At 39.4% G+C, this 27,174-nt stretch overlaps 1 protein-coding gene across 1 annotated transcript; it reads left to right on the plus strand.

The window, feature by feature from the left end:
* The first annotated feature begins 658 nt into the window (after positions 1 to 658).
* On the plus strand, positions 659 to 3,487 carry drd5a (dopamine receptor D5a). Its single transcript, XM_068720588.1, has one exon. The coding sequence runs from the start codon at positions 847 to 849 to the stop codon at positions 2,227 to 2,229; it is 1,383 nt and encodes a 460-aa protein (XP_068576689.1). The 5' UTR covers positions 659 to 846; the 3' UTR covers positions 2,230 to 3,487.
* The last annotated feature ends 23,687 nt before the right edge of the window (positions 3,488 to 27,174 follow it).

A 27,174-nucleotide genomic window follows, 5' to 3' on the forward strand; every position in this document is an offset into this window, starting at 1 on the left:
TCATGTCAAGTCGTGATACAGTGTTTCCCCTCTATCTAGATAAATAAATAAATAATCAGACAGACAGCACCATGGACAGCTCTGTCAGTGCAGTTCCTTTAGGCTGCACGTGAGACTCAGTGCTTGCCCCCCCGCCCTATTATAAAGCGTGTACTGGATGGGTGTGTCTGCAACCCTTATAAAAAACATAAAATGCGTTTAATGCAACCAGTAGCTGCTTATTTGTGTCAATGCAGTTCACACACACTTTGTTCCTGCACAAAATAACTCCGCTCCACTGTTAATCCTGTCACTGCAGTGTGTTAAGGCAAAGGATAATGCGCACGGAGACGATAGACAATCCATAATTTGTAGAAAGCTGTCGACTGGTTTAAAGTTTCCAATAAGGAACTTTGGAGTCCCTAAACCTGTTTAGGGCTTCCTCACACCCGTTTTCTAACGCAGTGCGATGTTGTGCGTAACACCACCCACAAAGGAGGCGTGATGTGTGCGCCCAGCTCGTATGGTTAATGTGCGTTATGGCTGTAGGGACTCCCTACGCACCCACGCCGCGCTCAGGATACTTTGGACTGAGAGAATCTCAGAGGTAGCCAGGTAAGACGCCCGGACTGGCAGGGCTGCAACATGTGCTCGCCACTGCGTGCTGCGTTCCAGCCCCTCAGCGCACCTGGCACGTCGCTCGGCACAGTTTTAAGGCGATCAATTATCTCTTTCCGTCTATTTTGCACTCCACACCAGGCTGGCAGCCGAGCAGGTCAATGGGGAGAATACGGTGAATGGCTGATGACTGCGCCCGTGTCCGCGCACGGAGCAATGGACTGCAATTGTACTTGAAGAGACACTCACATGGAGAACCCAGCGAAGTATCTCTCATCGGTGCATGGGATTGACTCCGTGCCGGCACCCCTCGGAGAGATTATGTGGAACAGCACCGAAACGGAGGCAACAAAGGACGGGGGGAAAGATATCGTGAGGCGTACGCTGACGGGCTGCCTGCTGTCCCTGCTCATCCTATGGACCCTGCTGGGGAACATCCTGGTCTGCTCCGCGGTGCTGCGCTTTCGACACCTGCGGACCAAAGTGACCAACATTTTCATCGTCTCCCTGGCTCTATCGGATTTATTCGTGGCCGTCCTGGTGATGCCCTGGAAAGCTGTGGCAGAGGTGGCGGGGTACTGGCCGTTTGGCACTTTCTGTAACGTCTGGGTAGCTTTCGACATTATGTGCTCCACCGCCTCCATCCTCAACCTCTGCATCATCAGCGTGGATAGATACTGGGCCATCTCCAGCCCCTTCCGCTACGAGAGGAAAATGACCCAGCGAGTTGCCTTTGTTATGATTAGCATCACTTGGACGTTGTCTGTGCTCATTTCATTCATACCGGTCCAGCTAAACTGGCACAAAGCCAGCAGTGACGACATGGCTGGGACGCACAACTCTTCTACGAGTCCGCATGTAGAGGAAAACTGTGACTCCAGCCTGAGCAGAGAGTATGCTATATCCTCCTCTTTGATAAGTTTCTATATTCCCGTGGCAATTATGATTGTGACTTACACCAGAATATACCGGATTGCACAAATACAAATACGAAGAATAGCCTCCCTGGAGAGAGCAGCAGAGCACGCGCAAAGTTGCAGGACAAACAGAATTGAGTGCCAACACCACAACACCTTGAAAACGTCGATTAAACGGGAAACCAAAGTGTTCAAAACTCTGTCGGTGATTATGGGTGTCTTTGTGTGTTGCTGGTTACCTTTCTTCATCCTAAACTGTATGGTCCCGTTCTGCGACAGACCGGCCACTGACCGGGACGCGGGTCTGCCCTGCGTCAGCGAGACGACCTTCGATGTCTTTGTGTGGTTCGGCTGGACCAACTCCTCCCTGAACCCCATCATTTACGCCTTCAACGCCGAGTTTAGGAAGGCATTCGCCAGCCTCTTGGGCTGTCGCAATTTCTGCTCCAACACACCAGTGGAAACTGTTAACATCAGCAACGAGCTGGTCTCATACAATCATGACACCCTCATCCACAAGGAAATCGCAAATGCATATGTCAACATGATCCCCAACGTGGTTGAATGTATTGAGCATGAAGAGACTTTCGACAGGATTTCACAGTTTTCTCACAACAACGAAAACGCCACCGACTCGGTTTGTGACTTGGAGGACTGCGAGGCGGATATCAGTCTTGACAGGATGTCACCGTTCACACCCAACGGATTACACTGACTCCAACTCTGTGTCTCTCCGTGCGTATTTGGATGTATTGATAATAAGTCATCGCTCATTCACCTCCTTTGTCCCGGAAGCTGTTCAACACAAGGAGCCTCCAGCTTAGGGTCCACTGAGCCGAGCAGCTGATGATGGATGAAGTGACTTGCTCATGGACACTTCAGCAGGGCGCATACGTCTCTGTAGCCACCTAGGCCACCCTGCCCCCCGCATTGCGTCATGTACGACATGTGATGTTGTTGTCCTGTTCTGAAAAAAAGTGATGTGTTGGTGTTTATTTACATGACAAGTGAAGTTTGTGTTCATTTGTCCATAGGTTCGGTGTCGTTGAAGCTGTTGTTTACCGGAAGGCTTTAGTCGGAGCGTCCGCGTCTCATGTCCATCCACTTGGAAGGAAAAAATAATGTTTGTAAAAATGGAAACTTTTGCTGCTTAAAAACCTAGTATATCCAGTGCCCGCCTTTCCACGGAGTAAGAAAACTGAGGGAAGCCTTACAGACAGTGCAACCAAGATAGTTCTACTCAAATGCAGTCATTTCAGCGCCTTATCTTATTTAAGGAAGAGTTTTGTTTGAAACCTGAAAGGAATGTGTACGAAGTTACATGATGCCAAAATGCAGTATTAAAGTGTTTACCCCCCCCCCCCCCCCAGCAACTCCCTCAGCACACCTTTTCTGCACCATATCTGGGCTGTTCTGCATGATCAAGGCTCAGATGGCTTTGATGGAGCAAATGTAAAATGTACAAAACCTAAAGATATATGACCGTGTAAAAGTAAGCCTGTTTACAGTGGAATCACTAATACAAATCACAGAACCAGAGGTTCTTCTAGCAGTCAAAACTGTGACTCTTTTCTGTGACCTTTCATTTCTCATTGAGGCCAAAACTACTGAATGGCTCTGCTTTATCAACCACAGTCAGCTCTAACCTCGCTGACTGTGCAACAGAAAAGAAAGAATCCAGGCTGTTGAGGTGTGATTTCAAGGTGTGAATCAATAACTGCGACACAATAAGGCTACAGCGTCTCATCAACTGGAGGAATTGTTACTATAAAAAGCCTACACACACACACACACACACACACACACACACACACACACACACACACACAGACGCACACACACAGACAAGGCTATTGGGCCAACACAACTGGATGTCATACATCACCTCTCCAACTCCTCTCTCTATCTTTGTACTGTACAGATGACCTGATCTGAATGTATACTGTCCTTTAAACAGTGAAGTGTGTCATCATTTGTCTAATAAAATGCTATCATGCTGACAGGAACAGAGTGCTCTGGTATCTTCCTGAAGGTGACATTGGAGTTTATGGGGTTTCATAAAGGGACAAACTTTTCAGGGTTGGTTGATTTTCACCTTTAACTTTAATTTTGCCTTTGCTCAGCAGTGACTGTACTGTCATGCAAATCCACCCCTGACCCTTATTCTTGGTTGAGGTTTTCTTTTTGTCAGTTTGCCCTCCAAGCCAACAGAGTGACAAGAAAGGTTGGCAGAGAAACAAAGAACGAGGGATGATATGCAACAGAGGTCCCCGGTGGACTCAGATAGGGACATTATGTTTATGTGGTGTGCATTGTATAGACTGTTGCTCCTCCAGGACACTTCCTCAGAATGACCTGTCTTCCACAGGTTCAGACAGCTGATATATTTCTTCTGGCAGGGGGAGAGAGGCTTGAATCCAGCTGATAAGAGACAGTTGGGCTTGTATGTAGAGTAATAAAAATGGCACACCCTGAAGAAGCAGCGGTGTTCTTCATGGGGGAGTCTCCTTATTTACCAGCACTTATACGCACAGTGGCTTAATTGTCTTTGAAACAATATAAGTACTTTCATATGGAAACTACCAGTGAAATAACATCAGTGAACACTTGTTGTTGAACTGCCAAAAGCATCAGTCAGTTCAGTCTTTCTGCAAGCAAAAGACAAAACCAACCTTGTGAAAATCCCTTCACTGTGTCAGGTCTTAGTACATACATATAGGTTGAAAGATAAAATGCAGCTTTTTGTGAACAAATATATAAATATCTAAATAAATACATGTATCTCAACCTATATGCTACCATTTGCCTGAAATGGACTTTTATTCTAGATGCTTGCTATTTCAATCATGGGCGTGAAGCTATTTTTTTAAATGATGTATATACTTTCTCTGAGCCAAAGTTTTCATGTTAACCCAGACATTGCCTTATGCGCAGCCGTGGAGACTCAAGTGAAGTCAGTTGGGGACTACAAGTTTGAAAATTAAAAATACAAAAACGTACAGGACATGGCTGCATTTGCCACTAGCATAACACACCCCAAATGAAGGTCAAATTGACGGCGATCTGGTTGCATTGTGGGTAGTGTGGGTGCCACATTTGTACAAGGAAGAAGACAGCATGGAATACAAAAAACAATACATCTGGTTAAGCGTCGCCTTTTTACTTTTTTAAAAAGATTACTGTTGAATAGGTGAAGTATTCTTTGATGTAAAAGTACCAACACAGCAATATGATGTAATGTGAATTACAAGCAAGGCAAAAATCTTCGTTCTGCAGAAAATGCCCCCTGTGAGTAAATATTACATATTATATTCATAGATTCTTCGTACTGAAGCATCAATGCATAATCAGCGTTTTACTGATGTAGCTCAAGGTGAAGCAAATTTTAATAACTTGATTGGGATGCCACAGTCACTGTGTTGGAGGCTTTTCCAGGCCAACTTGGCAAGGGAGTGATGTCAGTTGATTTAACTCACTTGGGACATACATACAAATATGCAGTGAAGCAAGAAGAGGTAGCATTATGTCCCTCTGAAATGCAGTGGAGTGAAGCTTAAAGTAGAATCAAATGAGAATACTCAAGAATTGTAGGCTACGGTACTGGAGTATGTATGGAGTGAAGTGAAGTCTCTCTGAGGAAATAATGCCTCATAATGAGGCATGGTCACATTCAAGTCTTGTAATTTTTCAGAGTAGTTTTGATGCAGTTCAAACCATATTTGACCCTACTGCATTCAAATGCTAATAAACAGTCTATGTATAACACCTTATGATATAACTCCCTCATTGCAATTGAGTGATGGAAATGTAATCTGGACGTAGACATGTAAATGTGCTGTAACTCTAAATGACACCGCTGTTCTCCTGTAAAGTGTCTCTCTTAAAAAACATATTTTCTAGAAATCAAAACACCCTGTTATTTACGCATCATCAGAGGCAAAATCAGCACAACTGCCAGGGGAATTAGACTTAATGACAGCAATGCAAAAGCCTGTTAACTGTGGCAATGGTTCAGTTGTTCACCTCCCACCTCCATGTTGCTGATCAGTGTTTCCCCTACGAGACCAAAGATGGTAGAGGACGGATCTGTAGATCAGGTTGTCAGTCAGACCTAAAACCTAGGTGATATCTCAGCGATATAACCCTAACTCTTTGAACTGTGATTAAACTGAAGACTGAAGATGACGCTGGCGCAATTTTGATCAAACCTTGATGGATGGAACCACTTTGACACTGCATTTTAAAAAGTTGGCCTAAAATGGAGGGTTTAATCGAAGGTCAGCATTATAAATTTCTAATACCGGAACATGTGCTATGTTCTAGGCTGCTACTGATCTAATTTAACTGAAACTGAAGAGGTGATACTAAATATTATTTTATTTAAAACATGTCATCATGCACCAAGGCATTTTCTGGGCATTCATTGACTAAATGAGTACAGAATAAGAAAGAATGCAGCATTCCCAGGGGATGAGGTGTTTACTTGTTTTCTGCGTTTGGTCCTGGTCGTGTGGAACAGATATGAAAGGTGGTTTGACCTCGATATTCAGCCGTGACAGGAGGGCTGCAGAGGAAGTGGAGGCAGGCTTAGGGGGGGTTACACCATCCGTCAGGACACATTCATCAGAATCACTGCACACACGTACATGTCCACACACACACACACACACACACACACACACACACACACACACACACACACACACACACACACACACACATTTAAAACACATAGACTTACATTAATTTCCTGGAGACTTACCTAACCATAACCGTTACCAGTAGGGTGGGAAGCCGAGGCCCCACAATACGATATTATCACGATACTTAAGTCGTGATACAATCTTATTGCAATTTTAAATATTTTGTGATGTACTGCTATTTATTACCTTTTTTATCTGCATTTTATGCAATTTGTCAACGTCTGTTTTATCAAATGAGATGAAGTTTTCAGTTGGTTCATCTCAATATAGTCATTTTTATTTTGTTTAAATCTATGTTGGAGATTTGCATAAAAACACACAATTCAAATGATAAGAAGTTTAGATTTTTTTTAGATTATATTTTTAGTGATGAAAAAATTCTTGCCATTTAATTGCTTATTATAAGCTGCTTAGAACTATTGTCAGCTAAACAGGTAATAATTCCCTTTCCAATATCTGTTTATGTTGCTAAGGAAACCATCTTCTTCAAACAACTGGATTTATACAAGTTTCTCACCAAAAACTACCGTACATTTTATAAGATTACATTTGAACACATCATGATAACGTTCTAATTTACTTATGTCTAGTAGTCATTTTTACTGAATGGAGCTTGAACACACAACAATGCAATAAAATGGAACAACCATACCTGCACAGCTATTGCTCATACTTTACATCAACAGCTGTTGCTGCAAACATTACTGCTCTTCTCCTGCCGATTTCAACACAGATTTGATGTTCACATGTACAGTACCATTATCAGACTAAGCACTAGAAAGCATTAATGCCAATCTCCAGATCGCATATTTTTTGGTTGTCATTTTCAATATTGGCAGACAAACCTTTTTCACACTATGATGGTTAAACTATATAATTAGAAAATGCTCCCACTCAGCTAATTTTAGACACTTTTTGGCGGATATAAGGCCGGATGTTGGTACCCTCTGAAATATTTACTGCAACGCTTCAGGTGAGTGACGATACTTCCTCAAACACACAACACAAACCGGCGCACACAAACTTGTCATGTGACTTCTTCAGATCTTTGGTTATAGTATCATGAATTATATAACCGCAGTTTTGGCAAAATCGCTTAATTCCAACATCCCTAATTGTAGTATTAATAGTTTATATAATAAAAGATCAATACTTGGCGTTTATGTATCGATCATTGGTATCGATACAATACTGTTACCTTAACCTAAAATCAAGTATTCACCCTAAAATGCAGTGATTTATGTAAAATGCATGTTCACAATTAAGGTGAGTCCCCACAATGTGACCGTGTAAACATATTTATCTTCCCCTCTCACACACAAACACATTTTGTGTTTGTTTATCTCTTCTCAATTCTATGCACGCTTCCTTCTTTTTTATCTTCAAATGGTTTTAATCATCTAAGGAAAAGCAGAAAGGCGGTTTAGCTTCCTCTTCCCTTCGCCTTTCAAAAGAGCAGAGTGAACACGGTGAGGGACACAGCTGTGAGCTCACAAGCTGCATGAACGCTGAGTAAATGAAGCCCTTAATGGCTGTAAATCAGGCTTGACCTGTATTATCAGATAGTCCATGACAGACCTGCAAGTAACCTCGCCAATATTAGTGTCCCGCCACCACCTCACACACCCACACTTCCATGTTTCACTTTACACAGTGCCTTTTGTCACTATGTTTTCATTTTAATGATTCCATGTTTTATTCTCGTGATAAAAGAAACTGTCTGAGTGAGGCTCAGTCCTTCGACCTGCATCGTTAAAGCAGAGACTTAATTTAGGTCACCAAGAAATTGTTGTATATCTGTATACGAACAGTTCAGCTTTGAAGATCAGATGTTTTGCTTTTGAAACTTCTTCCACCTCTTTGTGCCATCTCATTTGCTTCCTATCCCTGACGCAGTCTGTAGTGTTGAGTTACTTTCAGTGAGCTAGAATGGAGAGGAAGACTGGTGTCTCTTTCCCCAAAGGGCACTGGTCCAGTCCGTATGTTAGGCCCGTTGCGTGCACATACTCTCATGTGGTCAGAATAAAACCTTCTGCTGTTCTGCTTATGTAGGCGGTCCAAATATTCAAAAATGTTTGGTGGATTTGTTGCTTTGTTACATCCTCTTTTCTCACATCGACTCTGCCTCTTTTTCCCGTGAGCTTTTTAATAATGCAATATATTATAATATATATCTTGTACAGTTTTATGGGTGAAAGTGCAATACTTTTGGCCATTTGGCTGGAATGAATTAGTAATCCAGCCTAAAATGCACGAGTAAATTGTTAAGCAATATGAAATGTATCAGCAAATATAATCATATATAGAGAAGAATGTTTCTTTAAGCAAACAGTTTAAAGATCCAGATTGGTTTTCTCAAAATGTCATATCTCATTATCATAAAGTCCATAATAACACAAATTAAAATCATATTGAATTTATATATGCAAATTATTAGGAAAAAACTGAAAAGATAGAAAAACCTGTCATTACAGCAGCCATCAGCATTTTGCTTTTTGAATTTATGTCCTTATAATTCTGCCTTTTGTTCCTTGACAAGCTTAAACATTTATGAATAAATATGCAACAATTGAAATTAAAGCTTGGGAAAAAAAACATATGCTTGGATATTTATTTAGATTTTTTAACAATCCGTAACTCAGCTAATCTTCTTCTGTTGACATTGACGTTTAAGGATCTTTAGTCATCGGGATCGTTCAGGTCAATAGTATATTCTGATCTGCGTGAAGATGCTCTTTGAGTTGTCAGTAGCAACACTTGGAACTCCTCAGATAACACTGAAAACTGACAGATCATCGTCTCATAATTACAAGATATCATTTTCATATATGCGATAATGTAGTGGGATAGTTTTTATGTAATTATGAGATGCTATGTCGTAATCATGAGATGCTCAGCAGGAAATAATGTGATACCAAGTCATAAAATTGCAAGAAGGTTTTTCTAAAACATTGTCTTTTTCTTTGATGAATGCAATGTGCTTCTATAGGGCATTCTACCACATTCTATCAGATAAAAAAGTAATCACAAAGACAATATTAAACAAAGCCAAGGCTGAAAAATCTGTGCCCAGGCTTTAATAGCTTGTCAGCAAATTATTCCATCATAAGCACCACTGGGCAAATTACCCGCACAGACTCTATATGAGAGCGAATGCAATGAGGCAAGAGTTGTATAGTTTTATTGGAAGGATGAAAACATTTACTGTATGAGGTATAAAATGCTCCCCGCTGACCAATGAGAGATATAGAAGAGAAAGGGGGCTTGAACACCTCTAGTACAAAGAGATGCTGGCCACCAACTTTAACACTTCCTGTGGTTGTAAATCAATCATCCGGGGATAATGACTCAGCACCCCTCTACATGTCCTCCCTATCATCGGTCACACAGTGATAAAGGATTGCTTGCTCTGCAGAAAGGTTCATATGATGGGCTCATGTGCACATTTGTGGCACTTATGAGTTGAACAGATCTATCAACCCTGACTGATTGCTAATTATGTACTCAGTTATTGTGATTTGATTTAGTTTGAACTGGTTATTTTTCTATTAAATCAGTCCCTCATATCACAATGTCATTTTAAAATGCTATTTGTCAATGAAAATGTACCATTGTAGCATAACTAAATGTCTCCTCGTTTTTTTTCCATTAAATGTATTTTTTATTGGTCATCTTGGTAAATTTTCTTCTCCAGTTGTAGCCTGTTTGTGGGACTGCAGAAACATAAAACCCCCCAAAAAGGGTATCACTATGTCTGTATCCTAAAGATACGTGAGGTCAGCTGCCATCTTGTCCAAGGTTATGACTTGGGACTGTCAGACCGGTCGTCCTCTTCGGGTTGACAGCAGACAAACATGATGGTGCTTTCCTGAAATGAGACAATGATAAATATGACAGCAATTACTGCCATGAAGCAAAAGTATTCATTATCATAAAAGCCATTATTTTGGAGCAGAACTGTCTGTGTGGTGGTCTCTCATTAATCCAATTTCACCCTGTGACGATGGACAGAGTTGATTTATGAGCAGAGAGGATTGAGACTTTGTTACAGCTGCTTTGAAAAGAGCAAACTCAGAGCTGCTCTGCAGAGTCTTTGAAGGTTATTGATTTTGTAAACAATATAGTAGCTTCCATAATGATTATATGCTTGGCTGCAGTTAATAAATTAACTATTAGTTCGCAAGTGTTTTCTTATTTATTTTTTATTGAGCTTCCGCAACATGCACTCAGTCAATCACTTATTCTATAGCAACATTTATTCTGGCAGCAGCAGGCTTCTTGTAAATATTTTAGCATTGTTTTATTAGCGTTAGGGTTTCTGTGCGTGGAGGAGGAACCTACAGAGAGAAGAATGCCATAAATTGTGATCCAACTTGATCATCTGCCGTGCTATGATCTGTTTACACAAAATGCAACAGAAGATTAGTCTCAGTTATCCAAATTATTTTATTTTATTTTAAATCTTGACCACATTCATTGACGAACCAGAGCAAGAGTCTGCAGCCACGCTGGCAGCTCTGTGAGGCTGTTCTTAAGCACAGTGGTGCTATGTCCCCATCTTGCTGACTTTAAACAATTTGCACTAAAAAGTACAGCTACAAACACAGCTAAGATGGTTGGGGATGTCTTTTGCAGGTTCAGTCAATGGAGTAAAACTTTAACCTGATGATGCCGCTGCATTAAGGGATCACTTGAGTTATTACAATTCATCCTAAAGGGGACATGAATGTCTGCACCAAATTACGACAATCCATCTAGTAGTTGTTCAGTTCAATAGTCTCAACAACAATTGCATAATAGCTTGTATCTAACACAATTTTATATGTTTTGGTCGATAGACACTTTTTTTACTTTCAATACTGTATAATAAAAAAAATCTTTCCCTCACCAAACATGTTAGTGACTTTCAGATGTTTAACATGTCAAGAAAGTTTGAAAATAGCTTTGTGTCAAACAACCCCTGTCTCTCTCACGCCATATATCATACAATTTATAAAGAAATACACAGGTGGTCTCCATGTTTTGAACATGCAAGTTGTACTTCAGAACTATATATAACCATATTTCCATATGAGAAATAACTCCCTTAAAACATTGAAATAGTAATAAACACAATGAATATTGATCAATATTGAATATATATGTATATTGATTAATATTTATATATGAATGAAGAGCTCCATGCTATGAGACGGATAAATGCCAGGACCCAGAGTACTTTATCAGATATCCACAGATTTGTCCAAGCAAGCTGAAAAGAATGACATAAGGCTTGTAAGTGCTTTACAGCCACCATGTGGAACAGCCTGAGCTCCTACAAATCAGACAAACTTGACTAAGATGGCCACTAACTGCTCCTTGAGGCTCAATCTGACTTCCCATCATCCCGAGCTTTACCTGAGAATCATATTTCAGCAAAATGTGTCGTTTTTGTTAATAAGATGCCTTTGTGAAATAAATGGCAAGAACATAGATTTATGTCAGAGTGATCGTAAATGTAAAGTTCGACTGCTTGCTTTCCCCAAGGATAGCGGCGCTAGGTGCGTTTAAGTACATTAGTAGGCTCGGAATTTCTATTTTCCAGAGAGCATATACCAAGAATGTTATTATAAAATATTATCCCGGGTCTTTTAAAAACAATTTGTTCTTATATTTAAGAAGGATATATTTGTACAACTTTATTGTTAAAATAGGTCATGATAAGACATAGTTTGGACAACAGTTTGGTTTGGTTAAGGGTTTCTGAAAGCTGAAAACCCCCTGCATTTGAAACAGTAAAACATGCATATCTTTGATAAATAGACCATCTTCCTCCACCTTTTTGTAACTACACCGGGTCTGTGTATGACCATAGATGGAACATCTGTGAATAACAGTAAGGATGTTTGCTGTCGATGTTTTACTACCTTATACACCCGTGGGTCCCCCATTTGGACGCAGAGTACATCAAAACTTAGAGAGTTTTGTGTTAAAAGTAACTGGCAGAGAACCCACGAAGAACGAATATAATGATGTTATAGTTCTGCAGAAACCTCAGCGTCCTGGGAACAACATGAACTAGGTCACTTCTACATGAGACAAACACATCTCCCATCAGCCAAGCAAACAAATAACAAAATATCATAAATCATACTCGATATGACTGGGACAGACCGGAGAAAACAGCTGCTACACTCCGTTAGCAACGTGCTACCTACGAACATGCAGCATGAAAAAGCATGTGCGCCTGACGGAGATTACGGACATAGTTTCCATTTCTCTCCCCGGTAAACCATCGCAGAGATATTCAGCTTCGAACACAAAAAGTCACACAGCTTTCATCGAATATTATACTTACTTTTGGTCGAATCTCAGCGAAAAAATGGAATATCTCCGTACTTCCACTGCATGTATGTCCAGCTGCTGGTGCTCCGTGTGAATCCGTTCGATTCGTGTCTCTCCGACACTCCTCGGATTCTTGGGAAGGTTGGAAGCTCAGCAAATCAGATTTCAGAGATGGGACGTTTTTGAGCTTTATTGGCTAATAGTGCTGTCAATCATCTAGCTTTCAATTCCAGGCAATTCTATTGGCTCCTACGGTTCGAAGGATGTCTCAATGGTGAAAATCGGAGAAAGGGGGGCTGAGATACAGCCCTGAACAGAGAGAATGGCTGAATCTGAAGCAGTATTTGACCTTAAACTAAACAACTAAAAAGGGCTTAGAAAGAGCTTAAAACACTCAAAAAAGGTCCAATCTTCTGTCTTTTGATTTATTGAACATCAGGAGTGATACATAGAAGTGATATAGAGTGTTTTTTAATTTAAAAAATACTTTTTTATTCAAATATTGGAATATTTGATCAGTTTTCTAATTTTATATGCTCTATATTTTATAAATGTTTCACTGTATCTATGTATAACTGTGTATATAGAGCCTATATCAGTTGTTCTAAGAGCTCAGCATATTTAAAGTCTTGGATATCCATACTTTCCAAAAAAAAATATCCTAAAAGTGCTGTTTTTCCAGATCGAGCTTTTGAGTTTTCCAAGTTGTGCTGTGTTCCATCCTTATCTTATGTGAACCTGTAACATGTATTCTGATAGTTCCATAATTTTTCTCATCTCAAAAATATATAAAAAAAAAATATTATTATTATTTTTTTTTAAATTTATTTATACACTTAATTAGGTATTTCTTATCTTTATTCTAGCTGAGGCCTGCAAATAGGCCTCGGGTATATTAAGCTACGTGTCACTCAAGTGAGGCAGCAGAGCCACCTACAAGCAAACATCTATTCTACTTTAATTGATTCAAACAAATTACATGTTACTTTTAGTTTGATCAAACTACTTTTTTTTAAGTGACAGCCCTAACAAGTGTATACAATGAAACAGATTTAAAATAAAGTCCTGTGCTCTGTCACCTGTTGTTGCTTTCTATTTTTTGCCACTGACATCATACAGCTTTAGTTGTGGCAATGCTCATTTCATCTCACGGATGAAGGGAACTGAAAGGGATCTGTAATTATTAATTCTGCTGCTGCTTTAAGGTTCCTCTCTGCAGATCAATGCATAGATATTTTCAGTGACAAAAGAGAAAGTCTAATCCCGCTGGTGCTCTTAATAAGCTTAGCCCTGCCTTTGCCAAAGTTATCCAGCTAAAGTCAATTATTTCCTCCCATAACAGTCCGTCCTCCCGTTTATAATGCTGTTCAGTGCCTTCAAAGACCACCTGTCTTTTCCTCTGAAAAGGAACTTGAAAGAAAAATTATTAATTTTAAGGGACATTTAACCTGATCAATCATTAAAGTTAAAATAATAGCCTATACTTGAAGGATGATGCTGCACATTAGAGTTCAACTTGTGTAATTGTTCTGATGAAATAACTTTCTGTTTGAGATTACATGAAATTAACAATGTACTTTTTTTCTTACACAAGTAAATTGGAAATTTTCATTGCCTAGTTCTTTATCTCAACATAGGACTTCATGTCACTGCTGAGACTAGTTATTATTCATGTATGGCTTATTAGGCTATACCAGAAACTGGGACAGATTGAGTGCCATTCTGACCTTCATTAATCTTTCATACTGTATGGGTTCTACAGGGCGATTGTGGATAAGTGGAGAGCAAGAGATACTTCAATCAGAGGATCGGTGGTTCGATCCCCGGCCCCGCTAGTGGCATGTCGATGTGTCCTTGAGCAAGACACTTAACCCCAAAATTGCTCCAGTAGCTGTGCGGTTGTGTGATGTGCCTATAAATGAGTTGGTCTGATAGGCATGTGGCACTTGCCATCAGTGTGTGAATGATGACAAGTAGTGTGAAACTGCTTTGAGTGGTCGGAAAGACTAGAAAAGTGCTATACAAGTACAGTCCATTTACCCAGCATGTAATGAACAGGTTATTGTCCACTATAATCGCCGTCCTGTATAATGGTTTTCAACCCTGCTTTTCACACATCTGTGCGAGCATGTCTCTGGAATCTTCAGAAATACTGTCTGCTTCAATGCGTGACCCATGAGACGAGATGAATAGATGCTGCTTTACATGTTGTCCTCATTCTGTGCATCTGCAAGAGCGTCTCGCACTCATAACTGAGCCAACAGTTTTTGTGCTGGACCTCAGCTTCATGGCGTCTCCAGATCAATTATAAAGAATCAAAACAACAAGAACACTTCTACGCTCATCCTCCAGAGATGTATAAAGAGGTTGCGAGAACAGCCATCATGTCAAAAAGCTCACTTATCATGTTCTCCACCCTCCATTCAGGCACTGATTGTTTAAATCGAAGTCTTCTAATTAAAAGGCTGATTAGTCTGCAGCTCATGGTGTCTGCATGCATGCAATTATAATCTGAGACAATTTCCTGCCAGTTGATACTTGTCATTCAGTCCTACAGGACCACTTTTGAAGATGTCATTGTTGTATCGGGTACCAACCCAACCGAGCATGCAGTTTATAGATGCGGGAGGTTGACAATCACATTGTATCCTGTCTCCCCCGGTCCCCATAGTGATCGCGTCATTTTTTGATCTACTGACAAACATTTCCTGATGTAATTTCATTAAATTCTAAACAACTGAATTCTTCATTGGTCTTGAAGGGGGAGGTACAAAATGTAATACCTTCCAGCAGCCAAGCAAACAATCACATGTTAACTCATTTCTTTAATAATGTGGAAAATGGTATGCAATGTGGAAAATAATTGTCTCACTCAAGGGTAGTCTTTGGGGAATTCAATAAAAAACTGACCATCTATTTTTGGAAAAAAATACCCTGCAATTCCTTTTTCTTTTTTTTATCTGAAGATCGAATCATTGACACTGGTCTCTGGAGGACGAAGGTGCAGTTATTCAACCAACCTCAATGTCAGAGAAAGTGATAGGCTGTGTTGAAAGTCCTTGCGACCCCTTCAAGAATATAGCCAAAATACCAGGTAGAAAGAGAGAAAGAGAGGAATAATTCTTGGAGAATCCCCTCTCAAAGTAAGCAGGGGCCTCTTTCTCAGACCGCGTCATCATTTGCAGCAGGAGCAGGGTGGTGGAGGAGCAGGATGGTGGAGGAGCGGACGGAGAGTAGAGGCGGTGTGTAACCCTGTGTAGCCCTTTTAACATTTAATCAGTAGAGGTAATAGCAATTGCAGATATCAACAATTGCTTTTTGACTGGTTAGAATTCCAAGCTTACATATCCCTTTATGTAATTCTGACTAGTAATAAGATAAAAGTAATTTCTCACAAGTCAAAATGTTAATTATTGATATTCACAATTAATTTAGTGAAAATGTTCATTGTAGATATTTGTAACTTCATTACAACTATTGAACTTTATCATTGACTTCTATTCAAAGTCGATTTCATATATGTATAATTAAATTTTGAAACGTTATATTTCCAATTCGACATATCCATAATGTCACTAGTTGCAATTCTAAGTAAGTTACAGTGAGTCGGTCATTATTACAAAATGAACACCGACAGGTTGAGCAAGAGCCAGAGTTAAAGATATCAGAAGGGGACTTCTAGATTTTTAAAATTAAATTTTGACTAGTCACAATTAAATGATTGCTATGTCATCTTTGAAATATAACTACAAAGAATGTAATTAAAGATACAAGTTAAAAATGTAATTTCCACTAGTGAAAAAAAAATCGCTACGAGTCAGCCTTACTGATTACCTGTTGAAAGGGCTTGCCATAGTGGTGCCGTGACATAGTGGTGGTGCCGTGGTGACCTGTGACGACACAGGCAATCAGCCATGTTTTATCAGTGGCGGGTAGGTGGGTAGTGGCGAGCGCTTTGCTGTCTTCTGAAACCGAGGAATCAGGTTGCAAGCCCTGTCAACTGACACAGCAGATATTTATGCGTGTGTGACTGTGGGGAGTAGAGGGAGTGTATGTGTGTGTCTTGGTTTGCTCAGAGAGAACAAGGTCAGGTAAAGGCGATACAGGGTTCAGTGCAGCAGCAGAAGCAGGAGCTCTGGCTGTGTTGCTCACCTGCTGCTGGCCTTCAGTCAGATAACCAAAGAAATAGAGACACAGGAAACGAGGTTCTCTGTGCATCTTCCCGCACCATGCAGCTGAATCAGGTGCCTCTCAGTTCTAGGACAGCAAACTACTAAGGGAACTGGGACTGATTGATTTGCTGCCTTAAATTGTGCAAGGAGAAATATATTAATTTATTTGCTCTAATAAAAAAATGCTTTAACGTGTACATCCAGACTCAAACGATATGGAGTCTCTTTATGGTGCTAAAAAGGACCTGCTGCATTTCCATGTCAAATATCCAAAATCCGCTGCTGAGTAAGTATTCTTCTTAAAGTGGCTATGAATATTTTTCTGATAACAAATGGATCAAATAATGATGTGTAACTGGATGAACCCGCAGAGAATTATCACAGACTCTGCTCTTCCCATCAGTAACAAACTTGAGTGTTTTGGTTCACTCTCAAAGCTTTCACAGCACTCTTCTCAGTGGAAAAACTCCTAAGACTCACTGCACGTAACAATGCACAGCCCCAAACAGCAGACATACATGGTTAGTGATTACCTAAGGAACATTTTGAGGCTAGAGACAGATATTTCCAACAGTCGATCAAAACAAAGCTAAAAGAAGAGTATCCAAATAAATACCAATTTTGCTCCTTGTCTGCTGGACGTGTAGGTAACAGCTAATAAATGTGGCACAAATTAAAAGGTGATAGTATTTCCGTGTTATGTTCATAGCTTGTTTAAGTATTTCAGTTTTCTACTATTTTTTACTTTTGTATTTGACAGCAACCTTTATATTAGGATTTTACACACACATTGGATGAACTTGTAAAATAAAATGCATTGTTAAGGATTAAACCCTGTAATTCCCAATCTTATTGGCTAGTGAGTGACCCCTTACAATGTGTTTGAGTGGTGAGCAGTTCCACCAAAGAGTAATTTGTCATCTAGACTTCTGAAATGTTTTCATTTAAATAACAGTTTGAGGCCCAAAGAGGTGCAATTTATTTTTTTGCCTCTTTCGTGTCCCATTAATCATCTCAGTGTGTCCTTTGAAGGAAAAGGGACCCCCAGGATGGAAACCACTAGACTAGACTACTTAACTGTATAACAAGAAGGTAAAACTAACTCCACCTCAAGCAGCTACAACAGTAAAATTCTGCACGATACATCAGTATTTAAACAATTGAATTATATTATATCAAAAAATAGATCACTCACAGGGCCCCGAACAGCCCATTAGGACTATCTAACCATTCATATACCGCAGGAACAGCCTGCGGGAGCAATTTGGGGTTAAGTGTCTTGTGTCCCAAGGACACATCAACACGGACTACAAGAGCTGGGGATCGATCCTCTGATCCTCTGATTGAAGGACGACCCTGCTCCACGACTGAGCCCACAGTCGACCCCCTTATTTTAGGGATTTAGGGATTTAGGGATCATTTTTAATTATTAGAGAGATTTAAATAAATCTTTAGGCGCTGATATATCTTCTAGTTGTCATTTTCCTCACAACAAGCACAGGGAAAAACAATCAGCTTCAGAGTAACATAAAAGAAGAATAAGTCAAAAGCAACAGCGACGGAAAAATTGAAAGCTATAAGATGAAAATTTGATCGGAAAAAAACGTTCCACTGTTTTGATAACCTCCATGTTTCTCATCTGTGCCACTCTACAGATAGCATGCACAGCAGTGCAAAGCATTTCTTTGTAAAGTGGAGTTTGATATTACTTTGCCACAGTGCAGTGTTTCCGTCAAGCTGTCAAGTGAATTTTATGTTAACTATATAAATGCGACAACGGGAAATGTAAGGTGCAAATACACTCCAAGAACACCAGAAACAAACGCACACATCCACTTCTCAAAGAGAACCAACTGATTAGTAAGTTGTTGTTTCTTGTCAGATAATGTCGGCCATGACTTTCATTCAGAAACAAATACAAAAACGACTAATGGCCAAGCAAACTTGATGGGCACCTAATAAATGAGTGAGTTCAGGGTTGTACTGAACATTTGCTTGAGATTATGTTTCAGAAAGAAACATAATCTCATAATCAAATTTTGAACTGAGACGAATGAGTTTGGAAATTCCAGTCAGTGCACTGGTCTCAATATTCTAGCAGCATTTTTTTTTTTATCAGAAATAGAAGTGCATGTGTATGCAGGTGTCGTATTAAAATTCTCAGGGCTCCTTCACTCGCAGCCAGTGAATCATACCTGATGGTCTCAAGTTTCAGGAACTGCTGCATGCCAAACCAGCTTTGGGTGATTACTGTCTGCTTACAAAGATAACACACAAACTGCTGACAGACATCGGAAAAATCAAAACATCCATTCAGTACATAAACAGATGTACTCCATATGTAAGTGAAAGACAATAATACTTGGCATTTACAGAGTTTGGAGTGTGGTGACTTTTTTTTGCCTTTCTAAAACCAAATGCACAAGAACAAAAGTGTATGTAATGCATTATAATAATTATAATCTAACAATGTAATTTTGGCTATAAAAGGACTCTTCAAAATGAGTAGTTTTACTTATGGTAGCCTACTTTAAGTATATGTTAATACTAGTACTTTTTCACAAGTTAATGCAGGACTTTTATTTGTAACAGAGTATTTCTACATGTGCTGAAGTGTCCCTTGGCTTCCGTAGGGCTGGGTAGGCCTTGGCCCCTCCTACATCCTGGTTCTCAATTTGTTTGCCACTATATAAGCTGTACTGATGAACTGTGTGCGCCTCTCTCTCTCTCTCTGATCCCTGGTGTGACAGGTTGTGCCCGTGCCGTGCCGTGCTTGGGTGCGGCTCGATAGCGATCCTCCCTTTCGGAATGGGGGTTGCGCTGTGATCGGGCAGGAGAAATGCTGAGTTGTTTTGTTTTTGTTCTGTTTGTTCCTGTTTAATCTTTTTTAGCGCTAGTTTATTTTTTTGTCCTCATGGCGCTCATTACTTCCCCCAAGAAGTTAGTAAGACTTTTGTAGCTGCTATGCGGCACTAGCATTGTGTTTTCTCACATACAGTACTGCTACTATCAAGCTATACAACAAGGAACTTGAATTTTGTGTTGATGTTGGTGGTCCCTGTGTGTGAGTCCCTTTTAGAAAACTTCTTATTTTACTGCAGCAAGGTCTAACAGTCTGCTCCTCGCAGTTCTGGTTCTGGTTCTTCCCTGCCTCCCTTCCCTCCAGCGGGCCCGGCAGAGCAGCGAGGGAAAACTCTGCTCCTAGCCGGAGGAGACACTGCTGCAAAGCCGCATCTAGGTCTGTCCACTGTGGGCTGGTCGCTGCCATTGTTAACATTTTTTTTATTGAAATGTTAAAATGGTTTTCTTTCACTAATACTCACAGTTTTCAGATACAGTTCATGCAGTGCAGTGCGGGCACTGTTTACCTCTCCTTCATCTGCTGCTGCTGTCAGTCTGTCTGTCTGTCTTTCTTCACTGTGACTTTAAGAAAGTGCATTTGAGCACAGAGTGTTCAACTATAGAAACATTTGTCTTTGACTGTTCTAGTTTGTTTTGGACCAATGGAATAGTGTTTGAAAATACCAAAAGTATGAGAACTAAGACGCCAAACAGGGTTAAGGTACAATAAAATAAGCCTGATTACATAGTTTTTTCTTGCCTGGGACATGCAGTTTAGCCTCAGTCGTTAAGCACTATATTGTGTATACAGGAATTAAGTGCCTTTAACAGTCGGAAACATCGCCAGCCAGAGAGGGTGTTTTAATCTATAATATATAGCTAACCTCATCTTAATTAGCTAGCTACAACTAATCAAATCGTCGAGTGACAGTTGTCATGTCAGCCAGCAAAATTGACAGCAGTCGCCTAGATACAAAAAGCTTGCTTTTGCTGCCTCTTGTCTGCAATCTAGAACCCATTCACTGTTTCACTATGTAGAATTTCAAGTAATAAATCTGCCACTGTTGTCATTATAAACTGCGTTTGTGCTGTGCAACAAATGGAACACTTGACAGATATAGCTGTAATAAATAAGGGGGCAGTGCTTAGCTAACAGTCAATATTTGCTGTCCTCATTCACTAGCTCTTTGTATAGCCTGTTCACTTTCCTGAGGATAGAAGTGCTTTTCTGCCTAAACATTTTACAAATAAATATACCTTGTCACTTTGTCCATCTTCGATCTGTTGAAACAATAATATACAATTTGTTTCATCTAGGTACCCGAAGATTTTTTGCATCTCCTTACTTCGACTCTCTGTATGTGGGAGTCTTTCTCACCAGAATCTTAAAAATTAAGTAATACAGATTCTCATTGGTTCCAAAAACACAGATCAACATCTCAATATTCTGTTTAAAAAACATTGTACAGATTGGCAGCAGTTTCTATCTTTGATCTCTTTCAACGCCACCATTGATCTAACTCCAAATGTCAGATACTCAGTTCCTCCTCTGCGGTCCATGTCTTCCCATGATTTGAGTCTCATAATTAGTCCATTTTATTAATTTTTAGATTACATATTCAGCTTTTTTGTACAGCATTTTGGTCAACATTAGCTGTTTTAAATTGTGATAAATACATTGACTTGACAAGTGGTCAAGCAGTTTTCACTCCTCATTCTCCTCCTTATCAAACTAACTGTCAACATTGGATATCTCGTCAACTGCCAATTTCTGGCATGAGATTCACTTCTGGTCAACCAAAATTATATTTACAATTGCCTGGGGAGGGTTAGGGCTCAATGAACAATAGCCAGTGTGAGTCTGTGAAAACAACACAGAAGCCAATTTGAGTTTTTTGACAGGTGATTATATGTCTGTCTGTCTTTCTTTCTGTGGACATTTGTCACTGTAATAGCACCATAACCGTGCAAGATGCAGTGACAGAACTTCATAGATGTGTAGTTGAGATCAAAATGAAGGCCCAGTTTATAGGTGCCATTGGACCCTAGTGGTCCGATTTGGCGTCACGGCTGGTGTGATATAGCAAGTTGGTCTCTCATTATTTTGCATAAAACATGCAGGTCAACTATGATGATGGGTGAAATGCTTGAGAAAAATACATTATTTTAAATTAAGTGCCTAAGTGATTTTGCCATTTATATTGTGTTAAATCCCTTTATTATGGATCACAGATCTTCTGATTGTGTAATTGTTGACTGATTTGTTGCAGGGTGTGACAGTGTTTCAATGTCACATTATACTGTACATCTGTAGTTAAGGAATATGTTGACATTTAGGAAAATACTGTTCCCACTGAGAGTTGGATAATATCACAAAAGCCACTCTCATGTAATATGTAGCTGAGGCCACAAGATGGTTAGCGTAGTTTATTAGCATAGATGAGAGAAGACAGAGACAGCACAAGGTGGAAACGGCTAACCTGCTGCTGGTCAAGAAATAGGCTGTCACAAAGCCCCTCGTAAAAATGCAACTTATCCTTTCTATGTTTTTTTGTTCTTGGTCAGATTAAACAAAGTAGTGTCACATGTTAATTAATGAGCTTTAACGGTGCTAGTTGGCAGATTGTTTTAATACGTTTGGGCAGAGCCAGGCTTATTTATAGTCTTTATTCTAAACTAAGCTAACTGTCTCCTGGCTTAAGCTTCACATTTAACGCACAGGCATTCTTCTTATTCTTTTCATCTAACACTTAAGCATATTACTCGAAATGTCAAAGTATTCTTTAAAATACATATTTCTTTATACATGTTTATTTTCACGAGTGCATTGGTTAATATCACTGTTTTTTCTGGGCTTTTGAACCGAGGCTTTACAACTTGCCTACCAGGGAATTGGCATATTGTCATTTAATACTCATTATACTACATTTCTTCCAGATAAGAGCATTAATCTCTGAAACTTTAAGTTTCAATGTGACCCTGAACCTTTATATTATTGATCAAGATCTTCTTATCCGAGAAAAAGAGACTATTTTGAAATGTCTGCTACCAGTAGGTACACTTCAATATCATGTTCACAGACATGCTGCCTTTCTGGCAGTTTGAGCTATTCTTGCTTCCCAAGGCTTTATTTTCAGTTTGATTTTCTTTTTTTGTCTGCATCTTCCAAGCATTCAAGGTTCTATCATAGCCCCTCTTGTTTTTCCATGTCTTTGTAAATTTCTTTAGACATGAGATACTTTTTTCTTATACTTTTTATCTTTGAGGCTTTGATTCTTTCAATCCTTGTGGATTGTTTTGTCTTTGACCTACACGAAGCAATCTTTTAAGCTTTACCAGGGCTTTTGCTATTCAGGGTTTTTTTCTACAGTCTGCTATAACACTCAAACAAAGGCCTACAAACAAAGCTAAACCCTTTCTATCTAACAGTCAAGATCGATCAATCGCTACGTAATAATATTAATCCAACCCATTGGTTGATGTTAAAGCTACTTTTTTAAAAGTTTGCCTGGAGTTTTTTGTGCTTCAGTGAAATCATTAAGAGGATGTATGACCCATGTATTCCCTGCTATGTACTGTAAACTGTAATTAGGGAAACGCCTGTTCTTTATAGCAATTCCACAGAGACACACTTCAGCTGCACAGTGACAACCAGTCAACCTAACATGACACCATCCTCTGTCTGTGTGTGTGTGTGTGTGTGTGTATGTGAGAGAGAGAGAGAGAGAGAGAGAGAGAGAGAGAGAGAGAGAGAGAGAGCTTCATATACTGTCTGTGCAAACAGATCTTGTTTCCTGCAGCCTGCAATTAGATGAAGACTGACCCACTGTACAACAGTGACTAATGTTCTCCAGAGCAGCAGTGATAACTCAAGCATCTGTCCCAAGGAACCAGGCATAAATTAATTGTATGTATGTGTGGGACTAGGATTATGGTGTCATAAGATAAATACCAAACACTTTATGGCCCTGGCACATTATTAACCTCTGATGAAACTGAGTGTTGTATTAGTTTACGGTGTACGGTTTCAAAATACATTTAGTCTTAAAGGGGTAGTTAGACACTTTGGGAGATACTTATTCACTTTTTTTTCTTTGTTGATACCACTGACGTATTTATGAGTTAAGTACGGAGCTGGAGCCGATCAAGTAAGCTTAGCATAAAGAATGGAAACACATGGAAACAGCAAGCCTGGCTCTGCCCAGAGTTCAAAATAAGCTCACTGTATTAAAACTTTGTATATCATGTAATCTGTACAAATACATAAATTGTTATTGTAGAGGGAGTCAGCAAGGCATAATTGCAGCATCACAACACCACAAATTGTAATCTTATTTGTCCGTCCCTTAAAAAGCTACAGCAATGACACAGTTGACTTAATTTAGTATATATCTCAAAATGTTGAACTATTCCTTTAAAAAAAAATTGTTTACCATTATTGATTAGAAAATAAAATCGGGGATCAGACAAACTACAGATTCTGAATTTATCTGAATTTACTAATTAGATTTACTTTGACTAGTACTATACTGTTTTTGACATACACTCAAAAAGACCTAGTGTCAAATGTAAGTGTTATTTACACAATAGTGTAAAATGTGAGTAACACTTCTCAGTGTAGTGTAGTGTAAAATATTAACTCTAACCAGTGTTAAATTGACTCTAAAAATGTAACACTATGTCCACTGTTACAGTGTTACATTAGCACTGTGGCATTTACTGTGTATGAGTTGGAAGCTTACAGGTGTTTCCGAAGCCTTGAGAAGGCATACGACCAGACTTTCGTTGACTTTGCTCGGGATAAAAGGATTCTTTTTGATTGATAGTGTAAAGCAAGATAGGCTGAAGATCTAGCCTCTGTGTGAACTCATGATGTTAGAAGAATTTAAAAATTGTGTGTCAGAGCGTACTGTGGTTTATTTAAATGAGCAAAAAGGCTGAGAAACAGTGTTTTTTTTGGTCATGATCCTGGTCCATAGTCTGCAGCCTAGAGACGGAAGCAGCAGGAGGCAGCTTCCAGGCAGCAGCCAAAAGGAGTTGGGTTAGTGAAGCCGGTGACTGCTGTTGAAAGGATTTGTGTCGCTCACAGGAGAGGCAGAGGACCAGCGCCCAGTGACGGTGCTATCTGGTGGTTTGATGTCTTATTTATAGATGAACAGAAACTATCATTCACAGTAAAAATGTATTTACTGTAGGATTCACCCCGGAATGAATTTAGACCACGATGACCCATGATGCATTGCAGATCTATATCAACATGCTGTATATGTTCTACAGTAAGCATTTGGCCATTAATATATATATATATATATATATATATATATATATATATATATATATATATATATATAGAATATACAGTAATAATACTGTGAAAACTACAACAACTTGTTACAGTGCAGGTTTACTGAGTGATCTGTAACCCTAACCACCGCTCGGATACTAAATGTAGCTGAAGACTTAAGATAATCACCTGCAGGGTCATAAGGGACAATCACACCACAAAGTTCTGGATGAATAGTTTCAGATGGAGGTAGAGAACCAAAAGAAGGTCCTAGAGAACCAAGAGAAGGTCCTAGAGGACGAGAAGAAGGTCCCAGAGGACGAAAAGAAGGTCCTAGAGGACCAAAAGAAGGTCCCAGAGGACGAGAAGAAGGTCCTAGAGGACTTCTGTCTGGAGTTGTTCAATAAATAACCAAATATGTTCAATGTGTTTGCCTCTCTGGTTAAATATATACAGTATTAATACGACTGTACTACACGACGGTGACTATAAAGAAGTACAGTAAAAACGTGACCCTCATCACTGACGGGCTTATGGATATTTTTAATATTCATAATTTAGTTATTACCAGTCAGCTGTAAACTATAAAACAGGTTTTCTTTGTTCATGTCTTCACAGCCACAACCAATAATATTGTTGAAGTTACATTTGTTTTTCAGTCTAATACAGAAATAGTTTATTCGAATAATTTAACAAATGAAGAGTTTGACTGAATATTCTGAGAATATTCGTCTGCTACACTGGAAGTACGGGATAGTACGTCAACATTTTAAAAGGTACTAGTTTGAAATTATTTGAAGTCAAAATTATTATTATCAGTCAGAATTGAAGTAAAAACATGCTCACTACAGCAGTAAAGATCTGAATTATCTGTAGTTAGTACACACAAACATATACTAATGACATTGAAAGGCCAACAGTGCCTCAAAACACAGTTTTTCAAGAGAAAAGGCAAATAGACACAACACAAAGTGATCAAGAACAGATCAATATTTACTAAAGAAGCAAACAATGTACTCGTAAATACATAATATACAGTATATATAAATACAAACCTCTCAGCGTTTATTCATTTAATACAAACAAAGAGATTCTCCTTCAGGAGAACATGGCTGTATCAAAATATTTGTAAATGTACAACTGGAGCTAACCAGAGGAAGCACTGGTACTACAGAGGAAGCACTGGTACTACAGAGGAAGTACTGAGTCTCAGAGAGTCTCAGAGAATCTCATATAATTGAATAGGTTAGACCGTTAGAGAGACAGGATGTCAAAGGACAGACAAACAGACAGGGAGTGCGGTCCCTGTTCAGTCCGTGCGCAGGCCGAGTGTGGTCCATGTCCGGTCTGAGTCCGGGTTCATGTGGATCACACAAACTCACCATCTCATCAGTCTGTCCTCTCTCCTGTCCATGTCCTGGAGGACTCGGTGAGGAGAGACGAATTCAGGAACATCAGAACGTCCTGATAAACACTGAAACTCTGTTTACATTCACAAAACAACTAGCTTTGTTTTATATCCATATAGTAATATTTATATCTATGTATTTAAATCTATATAGTTATATTTGACCCGGATCCGATTTGGACCCTTTCATGAAGCGGATCCCTTACTCAAAACTAACTACAGAAATATCTCAAATCAAGCTGACCAACATCTAGAGTGCTCTATAAAAGTGTGAATACTCTATTAATAATAAAATGTTGAACTTATTCAAGACTTAAAATCTACAGTTACGCTGGAGAACATAAATGCATAGTTTGTGTAAAATCCCTTGTGCATTTATATCCAACAGTGGACTCTGCAAGTAACAATAAAATCCTCTATTAAAAAAAGTCATTTCAGCAGCTCCCTGGGTTCTAATCCCAACTCTCAGTCCTGACTATATAATAAAAGCCAAAAAATAATCTTAAAAAAAAACAGAGGTCACCACAGCCTATATATTGAATAGCTATTAATGGAAACAATTTAACCATGAATAGTATCAAAAACTGCTTTTTTATTAAATTAAATCCATTTACAAGGATTTTAGAACATCACATGTATGACATGTACAACATCACATGTATAACACAGCCTACATGTTTAGGCTTTGTCAGTATGCCGACATTGGCACGCCTCCTGGAACTTCCCCTGTCTACTGCCAGATTGAACCACCTCATTGCTGTTTCAGAATTTCATCTGTGGCTGCAAGTGAGACATGATTCTTTCTGACAGCATCTGTAATCACACAAGCAGATCATACAAAATGAACCCTCAGTGCAACATACAGCAGACATGCAGTCTAAAAGCTAGTAGATGTCTGACATTTAAAAGTTTGCTATGCTATATTCAG

This window comes from Cebidichthys violaceus, unplaced genomic scaffold (genome assembly GCF_023349555.1).
Source record: "Cebidichthys violaceus isolate CVI_PGR_0920_01 unplaced genomic scaffold, fCebVio1.0.p SCAF_25, whole genome shotgun sequence".
Classification (NCBI taxonomy): domain Eukaryota; kingdom Metazoa; phylum Chordata; class Actinopteri; order Perciformes; family Stichaeidae; genus Cebidichthys; species Cebidichthys violaceus.

What these genes read in the sequence shown, in the direction of transcription:
- drd5a (XM_068720588.1), top strand. Translation starts at nt 847, where the DNA reads ATGGAGAACCCAGCGAAGTATCTCTCATCGGTGCATGGGATTGACTCC.